The sequence below is a fragment of the Ostrinia furnacalis genome, unplaced genomic scaffold, assembly GCF_004193835.3.
Source record: "Ostrinia furnacalis isolate ACB-3 unplaced genomic scaffold, ASM419383v2 OfSCF1110, whole genome shotgun sequence".
In the NCBI taxonomy this organism is placed as follows: domain Eukaryota; kingdom Metazoa; phylum Arthropoda; class Insecta; order Lepidoptera; family Crambidae; genus Ostrinia; species Ostrinia furnacalis.
Window position 1 is genome coordinate 128,873 of NW_021131349.1, and position 18,330 is coordinate 147,202.

Sequence of the window (18,330 nt, forward strand, 5' to 3'; positions counted from 1 at the left end):
ATCAGGAGAAAGTCTAGTTCCTTATCAATGGCCTTTATGAACATCATTAAATTATTTACATCCCAAAAACCTTCAAAATAAAATTTTTTACTCCTATCCGAAATAAATAAATATTCATTCATTAATTCAAATTACGTTTATTTTGACCTCAGCCGGTCATAATCAAAACAAATAGCTAATCAAGCAAATTGTATAGAATCGTTAGGTTAGGTTACATAAGTCGGCCATTTTAGGGATCGGTCACGCGCAGCCAGACGCGTCCTAATTCGCAGAGTAGACCTTGCACTCCTATGCTCACCTATGGCAGGACAATGAGGGGTCTGCTATGGTGACCATAAGTTTAGAATATTTTTGGAACATGCATTCGTTATTATTGTTTACGGCAAAACATTAATTGAAGTGATTTTATGTTGCTGTTCTTGTGTAATGAAATCCCACCATAAACATTTTAATGTAAAATGTCGCCAAGACGAGACCATAATCTCGCACTGTGAAAAAGTTAACAGATATCTCATGTGAAGCTGAGCTTTTAGCTCTACACGCCCTAACTTCAAAACTCTACATCTTAGGCAGTTTCGGATAACGTATTAAATTACTTAAATAGCTACTTACAAAATGTATATTACTGGATGTATTGGACTCTTCAGAACCTAAATTAAGGAAAACTGTACAGAAAATACTCGTGGATTGAGTATTTAGGTACTGTTATCGTTTAATCAACTTTGTTCTTTTTACTCAATTTACCAGTTTTCTTGTTAACCTTTCTCAGACGGGCACCTAAATATTTCTTCAGAAAACTAGTTACAACTTTAATTGATTTTCTATCCGAAGATACAAACAGTTGAACGCTTGTCTTGAAGTGCAAAATGATTGTAAAATAAGATAAACACTGTAACATCTGTAAGTATTTGTAACAAGTGCTATTTTGCAAAAAAGGTATAGTTTGATGATCTACCTTTCTATCATTTGAACGTACTTATGACTATAATAAATTCAATGTATACCACAATACTGTAGTAAATGATGTTTACAATGTTTTAAAACTATGGTGTTATTGTTCAATCAAATTTATAGCTTATGCATTAGAAGACATGCAATTTTATTAGTGTAGAGATCCATTCACGAATTATTTGGATCAAAAATAGGTAGGAACTAAATAGTTTCACCATTTTTTAGTATTCATGGTCACCCTAACTGCCACTAGAGGGGAGAGGGGAGACGTGTATGCTCGTCAGCAAAATTTTCAAAGTTGAAAATTTGATGCAGTCACATCCGTTGCTTTTTTGCTTGTTACATGAGCTATTCCAGTTAACAGACAGTTAACTGCAATAGGTTTGCTTCCTCTTTTGGCTTTTGCTGTTGTTTTTTCCAGTGATTTTTAGTAGGGAATGGATTTTAAAATTTCGCTGTCAAACATCATCTGTACGACTTTGTAAAAACTTCTTTATTAAATGTAGGGGAGAGTTCGGTATATTGTACCGCCGGGTAAATTGTACCACCCTCATATTTCGTAAAGTATTTATTGGATGTCTGTAATTGCAACACTCAGCGATACACAACTAAAATCAATTAATATCGGCCATGTGGTTTTTGCCGTGACAACAAACACGTGTGTTTTATTTTGAAAAGTATTTTTTTGTTGTTTTCAAGTAACTTTTGACAATACATGTTTAGATTGTAATTTTGTTAAATTTAATCACAGGGTGTTTCTAATATGTTATTTAGAAGCGTAAATTAGTGTGGATTACAATTTTTTGAAACATTTTTCGGTATTTATAAGCTATATTTTTTACCGATTTTTTAAAAGCACTATCACCTAGTCGGCTAAATTGTACCACATCAAGTTGTATGGAACTTTACCAAAGGATTTTGACATTTTTTTAGTAAATCATATTTTGAAGTTATAATAGCGTAGTTATGTTTGACTAACAATAAATGAAAGCAAAAGACTGGCAAAGTACATTAGGTACAAGTGTGCGTTACGATAATTGGAATTACAAAACTTGTACTCAAAATCGTGATAACGTGTAAAACAATATCGATTGTCTATGTTATTAACTACTGTTCCTTTTCGTTTCCTAATTTGTTAAGAATGTATCGTATAATATTTTGCCATAGTTTTTTTATAGGCTTGAAATTTATTGAAATCAAATTTAGTAACCCTGTGGTACAAATTATCGAACCGGTTGGCTAAATTGGACCGAAGCTCTGAACTCGTACTTTGTTGATTTGTGCTAAATATACAACAATCATGTTAATTAATACTTATGAAATAGTAAGTTGAATAATGTATCTTTTATTATATACCATGGACATTAGCAAAAACAAAAGAAAACTATGTGTAAAATGGGATTGAAAAAAACTGGTCCAAATTAGCGGACTCTCCCTTATATCATTCATTTTCAACCAACATTATTCAGAGTCTATTAGAATTAGGTAAGGCTGAAATGATCTGTCAAACTAAAGACCCTCTTATACCTAACAAGAACGCGTTCCATATTTGCATAAATACTTAACCACTTTAAATTTGCAGTTAGTATGAGAAGCCTTAGTACTTTTTAAGTTGGGATAGATCATCACAAACTCTCAGTGCGGAGACCAACTCAAACTATACCGGTTACACTAGTTACCTACTGATCCTGTAGCTAGACCAATTAGTTAAACTAGAATATTGAATTTTTGGAATATTTTCATTATACTAAAGATATGGTTTAGATTAGCTAGCATCTTTTTCAATCTTTATACTAGTCGTTGTCACGATTACCATTTCTGATTGCGGAAATCGATTGGACATTTACAATAATTGGATTCGCAAATTGTCAACCGTACCCATTATTACAGCCCAACGGACTTATTACCTAATTCTCACCTTTGCGTACGTTTGTAGAATACATAAAACGGACCGGGTTTGATTTGTAAGAACTGTCCAAGCTAAATCATACTCAATTTTATTCTACATAGAGTTTTGAATCGCTTTTTTGATTGCGACAAGGAAAAACCACAATTTATGAGAAAGTTTTTACTGAATATTATTTTGTCAAAATGTAGTCAGCCGTTTTATTTAATTTTAAAGGTTTTAAACTTTGGAAAGAGTTAATTTTAAACTAACTTCAAGTTTACCAAATCTATACTGACAAATGGAAATATACGTTGCTGTCCAGAGGACAGAGATGGTCTTTCGATCCGAAAGTCCTGGGTTCTATTCTTTTGTGAGACATCAATAGAAAACACAGTTGAATTATCTAATATGATAGCATAAGAAAGAAGTGTTGATTATAAGAAGGCAAGAATTAGCAGATCAGACTCTGAATGCTATATTATGGACAAATCCCAGCAGAGTTGATATCAAGTATCAAGTTTGTTTTCTCTCACATTCACACACATATCACCACTGTGACTGACAAGTTACGCGATCTATATTTGATTTATACGGTTTTAGCCACATTTATCTGCACAAAAGAACTAGGTACAAATTGGCATTTTTTCTAACATAAAATTGGAATTGTCTTGTGTATGTAATCCAGTGATTTGTATAAACATACCTTTGATTTTAATGAGAAGTAAAAGTAACTATAAGGCGTCAGACAATCTCTGATTGAATCAATATAGTTATTAAAATTTTCAGTCAATTAGAACGGCCTAAAAATACGATATACAGGGTGTAAGGTAAATGGGGTTATAAGCTGACACTAGTCCATGTTAACATGTGCATATAAATGGTATAGTGAAGTCAGAAAATTGATATCATCATTGTAATTATTTAAATCATATAAATCTGATTTTATAAATTTTATTTTGTATGAAAATTAAAATGATATAAAATTTCTAACTTCACGTCACATCGGCTTATAACCCCATTTACCTAACACCCTGTATATTACTTGTGTAGGGTAAAGACTGAGGCCTATCTTACAAATTGAAACTTAACAGCAGCTGTATCCGCTCTACCACCGCACAAGTTCTAACATTATAACAAAATCATGAAGAAGAAACTTTGGTAATCTTTGTCTGGTTCGAGCATGCAAACTTTGTTTGAATCCAGTCACGTAAGTGCTTCTATTTTTAGAAAATACGATAAAATTCTAATCGCATATATTTTATATGTACTCGTATAGGTAGGTTCTTTAAAGGTATTATTAGGCTGGGTTGCACCGTCATACTTTAACTTTAACAAACGTTAAAAATCTGTCAAACTCCATACAAAAAGCACCGGTTATCGTTATAGTTACCCACCGTTAAAGTTAGGTGGTGCAACTCAGCCTTTTTATTAACAGGTAGTGCCCTGGCCCAGAACAGACGAACTGCAACGAAACTGCAACTGCTAGTTACTTTTGAGTTGCATCTAAGTTTCTGCCATAGCGTCCGTTGAGAGACCATACATGACGCGACCAGTTTGAAACTTTCAGTTTCAGTTTCATTCATCAGAATCATCAGAAAGTTGCAGTTTCGTTGCAGTTGCGTTTCACCGTCTGTTCTGGGCCTAAGTTTTAAGTAAGTATTCGAGGAATTTATTCAAAACTTACACGGAATCCCTAAGGCATAGCTAGGGACCAAAATATATTGGAGAACTTTTCAAAAAACATATCTTATCACTGTCGAAAATGTTTAAAGTGTTTAGAAGACTTTTGGGACAAACTAAAATAGACACTAATAATATTTTTTGTTAATGTTGAGCAACATTTCGAAGGACGTTGGAATATGCCAGGGTATAATAGAGCATTTATTTGAAGTTGGAAAATATAAATATGATTTTATTTACATGCAATTCCAGAATAAGACCTTTTCTTCGTAAAGGTCAAACTTTTTAGATGTAATTGAAAACATCTTATTTACTTTCCACAATGTTTTCTTATAAAATACTTCCAGGAACGAATTATAAATAAATTGGGAAAAGCTATTATTTATAAATGATTCGATTATTTCTTATTATCTGTGAAACGTTTGATGCCGGTCTAAACAATTATTTTCAAGAAAACGATTTTCCGAGTATCTTAACTTTGTATTCCTGGGAATTGCAAAATAATGGGCGAAAAAATTTTTATATTTTTATATTTTTATACACAGAAGTTTAAAAAAAGTTTTAATTGCCAAACCAGGAAAATAGCAAATCTTTTAACTACGAAATCCGTATTAAGCTCCCAATCTTATCAAGTTGAAACGAAAAGTGTCAGCTTTCTATACCGACACAGTGCACTAGTTACAGAGTAGTTTCAACAAGCCCATTTCCCACGGTCGGGCAATTCGATGGAGCCTCCCGAGACTGTGTTATCTCAGAGGTTCGCTAATTTACACGCCACGAATGAATATTTAATGGAAGTGTGTCACCCCTGAAACCCTGAAATACACGCCCTTCCTGCTGCAGACTAACTCGAGATTAACGCACTGAAACGGCGACACGAAACGCTCGCGACACTTAATAAAAGCGATTAAAAGGATTAATAAGACAATTAAGCTCAACAGCTGGAATTAAGGCGGATGTAAACGCATGCTCAGATTTAATCCAATCTTCTGTAAATTCCGAATCAACAAAAATGTTTTTGTTTGTAATCTCGAAAACAATCCATGCATTGTCGAACCTTTAGATACGAGTACGAATACTTCAGTTTCCGCGAATTAATCTAAAGAAATGTTTATTTTCCGCTCGACCGGAGCTATGAAACCGAATTAGGAGTCCTCGAATCAGGCGGCAGGAGTGAACGGTTTTTCCTACGGAATACGTCTACGGTTTTCCACGTAGGCTACGCGGAGGGGTTGCGGTGGGGAGGGGATTGCACGCGGGCGAGAGGTGGTGAGAGGGACGCAGCCTCCCTTCCCGGCAACGATTACTGATTAGTATAGCAGCGTGTGCGGCGGGGCCGCCCGCTTCGCTCCGCGACATGCCGCCGCGGTCCCGACAGTGTCCCATCCCTAACCTCAATGGGGTCATGCTCTCTGCTCGTCTGAGAACCTAGCCTGTTGTTCTTAAACTCTGTCAGCTCTAAGGCGGGTCCGTCGCGTGAACAGCTGATCGAGTGACCGGCACACGCCTCTCGGTTTACACACTTACTACGATTGTGCGATGTTGTATATGGATGTATGTGGCTGACGCTTTCGGTTAATGTGGATGTGATAGCCGTGTTTCTTCACCGTCTGGACAAGGTAAGTGGATGAACCATTTTCATTCATAATATCTGAAATAATCGGGAAATAAGACAAGTTTATGTGCACTACACGTGCTTGGTCATGCAGGAGAGGGCAACAATGAGCCGAGTGAAAGGGACAAAGCATCCGAGTTGTATCTTTTTGATTGACTAATTCTGGATGGGAAATTCTTTGTTTTTGATGTTTATTGGAGGATTTTCTATGTAATGAAGATTCCCGTGGTTTTCGTTACAAAATACTATGTAATCAACCAAAAAATAGTTCAAAATGCGTTGTAAAGGAAGCCAAACCCTTGTGCCTTCGACAACAAAAGATGTTTTATGTATAAATAATGTAATTAAACTCTAAAGTCCCGAAATTATGTTGGATATTATGTAGAGACCTAATCATAATTAATTTATAAATAAAAAAGGCCCAAACTGAGAGACAAGGATTTATTTTACCTATTTTTAGGGATATTCTCGTATTTCTCTCTATTTATTATGTTGTGAAGTTATTTATTAGTAAAGTGAAAACTTTGCAGATTTTCCAATATTTATTGAAATCGGAAAACGTATTTTGAGAAATCAACTTTAATATTCACTGTATAGAAAATAAGTAATTCAAACTCTTTAAGATGTAATGTTTAACATGAGACTCATAAGTCTCATAGACTATTCGATCTAAAGTATAAAATAGATTTAAGTTTGTAAATTATTCGAAATTATGAAGACTCCAAACATTACATCAAAGACTTTAATCTGAGCTCAAGGTTATACAAACTACGTTTATAAATTAGCCTTATGATTGTTTGAACTAATTGGGAGTTCCTTTGAAAATTTCAATAATTATAATAGTTATAAAATCAAAAGCTGATAGAAACAATAAAGCTTGAAATCGTGCATATAGCCGCGCCTATATTAGCTATAGCTATCACATGAGTACAATATCCATACAACACCTATACTTAGTTGGTATACACATGGTATACCTACATGCACTTATCCAATCCATAAATAACTTGTACGAAAAACCTTGACAGTTTCAGTCATAAACTATCGTCAAATATATTAATATCTAAACTCCCCCGATATCCATAATATTCATCCTTCGCAAAGATCCAGAGACAATATTTGCAAAATATAAAATTGAAATGAAGGACGCGAAATCCGTAGCTGAGCAGACTGGCCCGACTCCGCTCAGGAAATATGGCGTCGTAAAAAAGAGCAGGATTTTGTTAAGCAGTCCCCACTGATTTTCTCGTAGGTGTCATGAAACGGATAAACACATACCTAAATTTCTTTTACGGTCGCTTATATTATACGCTTTGCGAGGAAAAAGGTGCGTCGATGGATTTAATCAAGGATTTATAAACTTTATGTATTATTAAAACGAGTGTTTACCTTTTTCGTCGTAAATTTTAAAGTACTTACGTAAATTACAACGTTAATATTTGAAATTAGTTTCATCTCTTGAAATATGTTGGACAAATTAAAAGATTCCACATTTCAAGCTTTCTCAAAACTGTGATCAAAAAGCTTACTTTGAAAGTTTAATTTCTTAATTGCACGAAAAAAATATTTTATAATTTAACAACAGTTTTATAATTTTATTAAATAAATATGCATTAAAACTTTATAGAATCAATAACCATAGACACTGTTACTGCATGAACTCTATATCGGTTTTTATATCTTCCAGATTTTAGCACCGCACTTGTGTACACGAGTATATTACCCAGCTTAATAACAGCATGAAGCTGTTCTCTATACGTAATTTGCACTATCTTGTTTCATCTCCGGGGTTCAATTGCACAAATTGGTTGGCAACTATCAATTTATTGTTACCAGGTAGTGCTCAGCGTGTTAGAAGGGATAATTGGAGATGTGAGAGCACTTTTACGTGACCCGACGCCTCGATGTGGCCACTTATCAAAATTCTGAAGTAATAGTATTCCATTACATGCTTTTATTTAGTTTAGAATCTTTTGATGTCTGTAGATAATCTAGTTTTATATGCTTTGGAGGTTCTTGGAGTTGGATAGAGTTTGGTTATTTTTATGTTAGTCTGACAGTACAGTATGATGTTGTCTGTAGCTGAAAATACACAAAAAGTTTGTGGTTTATCAACTCCAGCTTCGGTTTACCTATAGATAATTTTAACTTGGATTAGCAGAGCTCACATCAAGTAATTTTCACAAACGCTGTTTTAAAAAAAGACATTTTTTAAATGTAGAGTCGTGAAGTGTCTGAATTCAAATGTCTTAAAAATCTTTATTTTTACGATCTTCGGTTGTTTTTTGGGCGTCCATCAATTTCTGAACAAAGCATCACCCTGATTCCTGCAGGCCATTATTAGGTTTGTGTAACATATGGGGTGTAAGTTATGTTAACTCACACGTAACGTGCACGTTTCACAAACGCGTCTGTAACGCAATTTCAACGCCCGAAGCGAATTGAGCACCAAGTATGGCCAGAGGGCGCTTTTGATGGCGGATTAAATTATAACAGGTCAATAATTTAATCCTGAAACTTTCATTCACGTGGCCGATGAAAGGTCCTTTGTGGACACCAAAATAAAACTTAATTTCAACGGGTTTACCCAATGTCAATGTAGGGCAAAAAATTATGAGACATGTAGTCTTCTAAAGAACGATACAATTTCATCACTAATTCAATTAGTTCAAACAAATAAAGACATTTTTTGATTTTGATTGTCCAAGTAGAACGGTCAGAGCAGTCGCCTGGCAAGTGAAGGGTGGTAGGTTCGATTCCCACGTCATAAGGCAATTCGATTTTTTCAATTATTAGAAAAAGTAATTGACATTGTATTATACTTTTGAATTGTTGTTTCCAACCAAAAGCTAAAACTTTATCAACTCAATCAACAGAATTAGACAGTCTATCTAAAGCCGATTGATATTGAGTTACAGACGAATAATAAAATTATTATTTCAACCTTGAGTTAGGCTAATCTAGATTCTCGTAGGTCTAATTGAGTTAATACTTTCAATCTTCTTTATATTGTTTTAGTAAGTTATTTTCTAAGAATAATGTCTACTCTCAAGTGCCTAAAGGCGAGCTGTCCTGCTAATTTGTTTTAGTGACGTTAATTAGTTAGAGCTTCTTCATTTATAAAGTAAGACCCCGAGCCTATTTATAATCCTATTGTTGTCCTGGAAAAAGTAGGTATTATCTAGCACGTTGTACTTTTTCAATACTATTATTTTTGACGGCCATATAGTTCTATTGGACTATTTGACAAGCACATTTAGATATTTTTTTTTACATTAAATCAACACATTAAGGTTCAAAATATGGTGACAATATTATGTAAAAGATAGAGCCCTAAAACCCCGTCATAAAAACTTTCGGGGAATTTAACATGGCTATACGTAGATAGATAGACACACTTTATTGTATGTATACCACATAAGGCCCCGCGCCCACAGCGACTTTTTGTAGCGATGCAGTACCGATTCTGTCGCGCGTTCGCATCGATACAGTCGCGCTGCTGTAGCGCGTTAGTAGCGCGTTGGCATCGTTTCTGTAGTGCGTTGCAAATGCGACTAACGCGCGTTAGTAATAATATAATAATAAATAATAATATAATAAATCTTTGGACAATTTCACACAGCGCCAGCTAGCCCCAAAGTAAGCAACTGAATGCTTGTGTTATGGGTGCTAGCTTAACGGATATACTACATATATACTTTTTTTTTAATACATAAATATTATACATAATCACACCCAGACCCGTCACAGAAATTAAAATTCATCATTTCAATTTCTGCCCGGCCGGGAATCGAACCCGAGACCTCTCGGCATAGTAGTCCGTTCTGAACCACTACACCAAACGGCCGACAGATATGTCGGCCGTTTGGTGTAGTGTTTTGGTGTAGTGGCCGTTTGGTGTGTGTAGTGTTTGGCGTAGTAGCAATGCTGTCGCGCGTTTCGTAAACGAGCGACAGCATCACTACAAAAATTTGCCGTGGGCGAGGGCCCTAAAGACAACAAAAGAAAGATAGAAAAAGAGACGGCACAATTTAGGTAGAAAATACATTATGTTTTGCACTTAAGTTTATTTTTTTAGATTGTTTTTTAACTTTATTCACCACTTTACTCGTATTGTCCTCTAACAGCAGGTTTGTATACCTATTTATCGATCTATATGCAATAATAGGCGGCGTTAGATTACAATATCCCGCATTATAGGAAGTTTGGGAGTGCCCTCGACACAATGGGTCGTTATGATGGGACCAAAAGGGCCTTTATAAGAAATTTTGATGACTGGCCGCAATAGGCCGTAAGTCAAAGTCCCGGCCAGAGTTGGCCTGATGTAGGCCAATTACACTTCTTGTGAGAACATTAGCCATTCTGTCATAATGACTCGTTAAATTAAAGCTAAAGGCTTTATTAACGCCTCTATGAGATAGAGTTACTCGAGAATTTAAGATAATTATTTCATGATACTCAGAACACATGAAGTGGTGAGCGAGTAGGTCATATTACGAGTATACGAAACATTTATGAGTATAAAATTATATAATTTGCCTTTGCCTGTATTTTACTACATTTTCCGGGAAACGCAGCGTGAGACGTCCACCTACAAGGTGGACCGACGACATCGTAAAGGTAGCAGGAAGGCGCTGGACACAGACCGCTACTAACCGGGCAACATGGAAAGCATTGGGGGAGGCTATATGTTTAGCAGTGGACGTCTGATGGCTGAGATGACGATGATGATTTACTCAATTGAAGTTTACTCATTCTCCTCTATACAGTTCGTTCGTTTCAGCCTAATGCCGTCTGCTGCTGGACAAAGGCTTTTCACTTAGTAGGAGGCCTGCCCATACTACTTCTTTCGTATATATAGTCTTACAAAACTGGCATGAGCACACCTTTTCAATTTCCAATATAATATTACAGTCATCGCATACACATACATACACACCCTAGGGTGTTACCGTAATAGGGTAACATTTACAGGGCGGTTAATTTGTATGGAAACGTCAGGCAGAACTCACGTCGGGCCCTCCGTCCCTTTTTAAATCATGAATATTGTACTTCATAATGAACTTAACAGACAACGGCAGGCAGGCAAGCATAGTCTGATACGTTGGCAGGATTAATAAAAATTTTGGTCGTTTTGCACAAATAATTGAAATGTTCCAAAGACATTAATCATTTTTTGCTGCTGAATTCCACACGCAAATATTTTTAACCGTAAATTTTAATTCGTTCCGACGATGTTGCAGAAAATAAATCAAAGTTGCATTTCTGTTACCTCTTTTTAAAATGCCGTCCCTGTTAGTACATGTAAAGATGTGAATACAACAATATGCTTGCATCGGCCCGCATTGGCTTTGTGCTGATATTTCCGTAGTGAATTTACCACCACTTTAATTTTGCGAGGCCACAGCCTATTTCTATTTTTGTTCAGTACTCAACAACACTGGACTCTAAATGCACACAGACTTCTATAATATCTTAATTTGTAGTTATATATTGAATAAAATAAGATTCTGCTATCAAATTAGCTCCTAGATGGATACAAAGATTTGATTTATCGCTGTATCAAAAGAAACTGACACCACAACCTATCTAGAGTGTCCTAAAAGGGTCGGCACACTGACAAAGAAGTTAAATTTTATTTACTTACCAAATGAGATACAGTCGATAAAAGGCTCTACTAAACACTGTTAAAGAATTGGAATTTCAATTTGGATTTGATAACTGTCACTGTGCCATAAGTGACACAGTCGCTTAGTTAGTCGCAGGTTCTCAGGATCAAAAATCAACTCAATCACCATGTTCACAGGGCCTAAAAACTAATAAAGATATAAAGTTTAAAATAGAATATGATAACTGCCGCTTCACTAAAATTACACTGATGATTTTGTGCTCTGAAGGCCATTGAAAAGTTTTGAATTTGACTACTGTCGCTGTGACAAAAGTGACACAATCTATCTTTAGCATCCTAAAAAGCCGGTACATTTGTAGAGTGTTCAATTTGATAACTGTCACTGTGCCATAACTGTCACTGTTCCATAACTGTCACTGTGCCATAAGTGGCACAGTCGCTTAGTTAGTCGCAGGTCCTCAGGATTCACTTAATTGACGGCACAGCATGTCAGCGCGCAAGCCTGAATAGAGTCGAGTGGTTAAGGGCGCGCGGTCATCGCACTCTGTAGCACATAGCGGGGGTTTTGTAGAGTTTTCTGGTTAAGTCGTGATTTGCTATAGTTTTTATGGAAGCTGGACTATGTTTTTTGATGTTTGGTAACTTCGCTACAGAAGTTTTCTGACATGACTTTGAAGTAGCGTGACCTCTACGTTTAAGTGATGAATTTTGAGCCCATTGGCTTAGAAACTGTAGGTTTTACTTTCGTTCGTTCGTTCGTTCGTTTCAGCCCAAAGACGTCCACTGCTGGACAAAGGCCTCCCCCAAGGATTTCCACAAAGACCGGTTTACTTTAAGATGTTTAAATACGTAATTAACACAAATTAATTGTGACAAGCGGGGCATCCTGGGCTAATAATTTATAATGGTGGCTTAAAATAGTATCTAGCAAGGTTGGAGGAACTTACCACAATAAGTATTAATGTTAGTTTAGAAATTAAATTCAAAATTCTAGTAGCTAAATAAGATTCGGAAACAGTTGTTGCTTCAAGAATGGATTTCAGTATCCTAAACATTCTAGCAGATCTATTGAAATGATCAGATCTACAAAATACAAGTTTGAATAATAATATATTGAATATCATACACAATAGTGTCATCAAGTTTCAGAATGTAGCAAATTCAGGCTTGAAAAGAAAAATAGGTATTTGTACTGAATATTACTTCACCGTTGCTAGGTATCGACATAATTATCTACATATCGCACCCTTAATAATATAGGGGCACAACTCAAAATTTTTGGTTTTTTACTTTTTGTACTAGAGAGGCATATTTTCGTCAGTTCTACAAGATGGCTTTCACAGAAATCGAAAACAATGATCAGATTAAAGAGTTCTACATTTTGTGCCCCTTCCATACTTTCGTCTATCTTCCCGCTAGAAGGGCTGAATCAGAGACATGCCGATATTTGTCGAATCCGGCCCCCGCGACTGTGGTCCAATTTGGAGTTGTGCCTTTGTGTGACAAACTTTTAAGTAAGTGTTAGTGAGCAAGTCTAATTAATTCCATATATTTCTAATAATATGTTACATTTTCATTTTTATTACATTGATAAAGTCCCGTTAATCATAGCAAATTATAAAATATAACTTTAACTTTAGTTAGGCGGACCATGGATGGGTGTTTGTAGTTAAATTTATAACTCTCCTATAAACATAATTTGCTTCTTGGTATTAATTTTCATACCTATTGGTTGATTAGGAGCCTATAGAATGTTTTATCGCGATGCTAAGAAATAAAGCGGTGGTTATGAAATACTTCCCGACAAATAAACTAATGATTTATAAAATAAGAGACATACCTACGTGTTAAGGCTATTAACGTTCGCTCGGGGCTCGGGTTGGCTTTTTTCTTTGTTTATTTCATGANTTTATAGGTCCATGAGGTAAATAAGATTCGGAAACAGTTGTTGCTTCAAGAATGGATTTCAGTATCCTAAACATTCTAGCAGATCTATTGAAATGATCAGATCTACAAAATACAAGTTTGAATAATAATATATTGAATATCATACACAATAGTGTCATCAAGTTTCAGAATGTAGCAAATTCAGGCTTGAAAAGAAAAATAGGTATTTGTACTGAATATTACTTCACCGTTGCTAGGGTATCGACATATCTACATATACTCTTTTGACCCCAGACAGAAATGTGACAGAAATCGTTTACCGTCCTCATTTCACATAATAGGGAATTCAGGGTGTTCATTGAACAAAATCTGTCATTTCAATTTACTTATTCTGCATAAAATTAACCTATAAATAATGTCAAGTCAGAGCAAACAATCTCAGTGCATGATCTACACGCATAAATGGAGGCTTGATCAGCAGCATCTAACTTCTACGAAACAATTTGGGGTTTCATTGTTTAACTCAGTCACCAATATTGCAAAACAATTACATTCATCACTGGGTCATTGGGACAGTATTTATTTATTTATTTATTTATTTTTATTGGGCTATCAACATGAGATACAGTTTTAAACACAATTAAAAAAATTAAGCCAAAGGTCTCTAGCTAACTGCTCCCACACACAAACGATAACTACAGCATGCATAATATTATAACGTAAGCAACAAAAAATATAAATATTTGTATAAAATACAAATATTTATATTTTTTCAAGTCTTTTTAAAATTCAAATGTTGAGTCGCTGAATAAAACATTTCATTTTCATATTGATTTTTATTAACGCAGTATACAATAAATATTTTTTGTGGTAGTATTACTCGTAGTTGCTGAGTTACACAATAAAGTAATGGCCCCAGTCGATACTGCGCAACACCTATGCATTTCAGTGAGCTGCAATTAAGATAAATGAATTAAATGCACGTTTGCTATTTCCACGGTAATATTAATAACTACTATTTCGTTTCAGCCAAATGATGTCCACTGCTGGACAAAGGCCTCCCCCAAGGTTACAACTACTATTTACGGCTATAGATCTTATTTACAAAATACTATGGGTAGGTAGTTGTCATTCTCATGTAAATGCCTGTTTTTCCTCCGTCTCGTGGTGATTCACCTTTTAAATAATTTTTCGTCAATTTTAGCAGGTGGGCCCACTGGACTTTCTTACATTTTGTCTTATAACTCAGCGATGTTGTCGGGACGATTTATGATCCCTTTACTTGGCGCGATTTTTTAGTGTCCGCTATGAGACTTGTGAATAATGAATTCATAGTGACACGTTAGACAATAGTGTGCTATTTTTCAGACCAGTGATTCTTTTATATTCCTCGAGCGTTGTTCTATCTCATTTGTGAAGAGCAGAATAAATATCACGTGTTATTACAATCTCAAGGTTTCTTTAGCTCTACCGAATGTATATTTTTAGAATCTGTCACCTTCTAAACCACTCTCATCATCATCATTTCAGCCACAGGACGTCCACTGTTGAACATAGGCCTTCCCCAATAATTTCCATATCGTGCGGTTGATAGCGGCCTGCATCCAGCGCATTCCTGCTACCTTTATGAGGCCGTCGGTTCGACCACTCTCATACGTTGTTTATTATCATTACTTAGGTAAAAATAAGGCTAAACAGGGGACCCATTGACTTTAAACAACAATGGCCCAGCGAGTATGATAAGTACCTTCCTACTCACTGAGGGGTAGTCAGTCTTTACTAGGAACGGCCTCTAAACAAACTAACTTAGATAAGTCAGTACCAAAATAATTAAGTACTAATTGATGTTTAAACGACTAATTAGTTTGAGGCTACTGAAATAAACATGGCAGGATCCAAAAGCTAAGCTAGCGTTTTATATTTTCCTGATAAGGTAAATTTAACATTTTATTACCGCAATAAAATTAATTTTCAAAAGCTTTTAACTTAATAATTAGTTACCTCATTCGTTAGATCAAAAGCTTCATAACACAGCTTTCGAGGAAAAGTTCATCGATGAATACGGAAGCAATTTCCTGGTGGCTCAGACGTGTTGTCAAGACCAGAAGACTATTTAATCGTCAAAAGCTTCAGTTAAAGAGTTAAATATAATGTTAAGTATTAAGTATTAAAATTTATTTTCAAAAGAAGTATTATAGCGGAAAATTGATGAGAAAGATATTAAATAAAAGGTCCTATTTATCTATGTACCTACAGCTTTGTGTTGTTACTTGAGTGTTCTGTCAAGTTGTTATCCGAAGTCTAAGCTAGAAAGTTATACTCGTACTTTTTGATACTTTGAATATGATATTGGATGTGTAACGAATCTATTGGAAAATAGTTCTTAATTTTTTTGTTATACTCGTACAGAGCTTTTTGAACAAACTATTGATGTTTACTTTCGCCTTATTTTAAACTACGGTGTAAGCTTTTTAAATAATGCCGATGTTTGTCAGCTAAATGGCGTCTTTTTTCATGTGCCGAATAAAAAAGAGCTTTACTGAGTTAAATCACAGTAGAGCCCATTTTAAAACGATGTGTCTGTGTCCATTTAAAGGGGATAAAAGTACCAAAATAGTTAACAAATCAGCTGAAAATAAAATGAACGGACCTACACTACTAACTGATCGATATAAATAGTGAATACGTGTACAAAGTTAATTATTAAAATTAAAAGTATTTTTAATTAAAACAAAATGGCAGTGCTCGCAGCTTAAATTAAGTAGGAAGTATTTTGCTCCATAGGTATAACATACAACTTTTTACTTTTACAAATACACTCGTACGCAGCGGTTCACTCCCACTAAAATGTATAATTACATCTAAATTACAAGATTACAGGCGTGTGAAATAGAGTTCAACAAAATACCCCGTTCTCTTGTTCTAGCGCTCATTAAGAAAACAAAAAACAGGCGAGTTCGTTCATCACAATGCACCAACAATAGGTCCTCCAATAAATTAGATCCTGTTTGTTAAAATGAAATAGCTGACGTATAAAAGAGGGCGAATTTAAATAGCGGCGGCAAAGAGTATAACAGGGGTGTCTACCATTAATAAGTTTGACACTAGAACTAATAAGTAGTTTAGATCCAACAAATTACTAAAATTATAATTACTTAGGCTGAGTTGCACCACCTTTCTTTAATCATAACTATAACAATAACCGGTGTTTTTGTACAGAGTTCGACAGACTTTTGACGTTTGTTAAAGTTAAAATAAGATGGTGCAACCTAGCCTTAGGCTTTTAATTTATTTACTTGTCAAAGTTTTCGCATCTCAGAAAGATAATTTTATCTTTTGCAATAATAATATGTTAAGCAAATCTGAATGTAGAGTCAAAAATTTTAATTTACTAATTGGTTACCTAAAATTGGAAAATCTCCATATCCGAAAACAGGCATCATTAAAACCAATTTTTAATATTGGCAACCCTAACTGCGGTCGTCAGGCAGACGTCACGTTTCAAAATGGCCGCCGCTATGGCGGGCACTTTCGGCGCGAAACGTGACAGGAGGCAAAGCTCAAAATCAAAATAGGTGAGATGTACAAATGGCTCGAATTTGCGTCTCATAAAAAAGAAATGGGATGTGCTTTGACATCTAAAGAAAGAGGAACTAGGAATCTTCGCACACAGCTTTCTGTCGAAATGTCTTGGGTAAGAGGCTAGATTTAGCACACAAAGCACTGGCAAAGAAAAACATACTGCATTTTATCTTTAAAAAAGATGCAGTGAATGAATAAACAGTACCTTTAGCACAAAGCCAAAGGCACAAATAATTCTAGATCATATAAAATGAAAAGCTTCAGGTTCACAACAAACTCTTACTGGGTGGTCTGGAAAAGATCACTTACTAGAAAAATCTGCCCAAATTGTGTCATTACAACTTGTTTCTCCTTGTCAGTGTTATGTTACAGTAACTTTTCTTTAATACACTTATCCATCCATTGACGCTTGATCTTGTATCATCAGCCACTTCCTTGAACGTTGAAGTACTGGCACCTGTCAATCTATCTTTTAAAAAGTGTAAGGTGTCAAAATTTAAACAACAAAACTGAGCGCACTTATCTACAGCGTCCACAAAGCGCTTTATTTTCGTGAACATTTTTGTATCTATTTACTTAATAAGATACGTTTGCACTCGACAGAAAGGGATCGTGACAAGAGCGGGGCGGCCGGTCTTACGGCTTTTAGGAAAGATTCCGGAGAGCTTGCGTTCGGATCCTCTGGGACTAACGGGATTAATGAACACAATTTGATCATGCGAGTTCTGGATGTAATCAACGCGGTGGAATACTGTAATAAAATGTGAACGAGGAAGTACAATTGCACTGTTATGAAAGAGTTAAATCACTGTAACCCTTAGAACACGAGTGGTAACATAACAAAATAATCCCTTTTAGTTAATTTTAGCATCTCATTATACTACTTCCACCATCATTTTGAGACACTACAGTTTCAAGCCTCCATTCTAGAACCTGTTTAATCCACCTTCCATCGGTTCTGTGACAGATATGGCTGAACCATTGCCACATGTCCAATTCCATGTACATTTTAATTTTTTTTCACAGTTTTCGAACTACATACAAACAGTTATTGCAGTTTTTGTTTTGATAACGCTGACCCGTTTGATGCCATGACTC

At 35.4% G+C, this 18,330-nt stretch overlaps 1 protein-coding gene across 1 annotated transcript in view; it reads left to right on the forward strand.

Annotated features, from left to right (window-relative positions):
• Positions 1 to 6,069: 6,069 nt before the first annotated feature.
• Positions 6,070 to 18,330, forward strand: part of Dscam4 (Down syndrome cell adhesion molecule 4) — a 244,667-nt gene continuing 232,406 nt past the window's right edge. The window contains 1 exon segment of the mRNA XM_028302377.1: positions 6,070 to 6,138. Coding sequence (XP_028158178.1) covers positions 6,076 to 6,138 — 63 coding nt within the window. The 5' untranslated portion in view covers positions 6,070 to 6,075.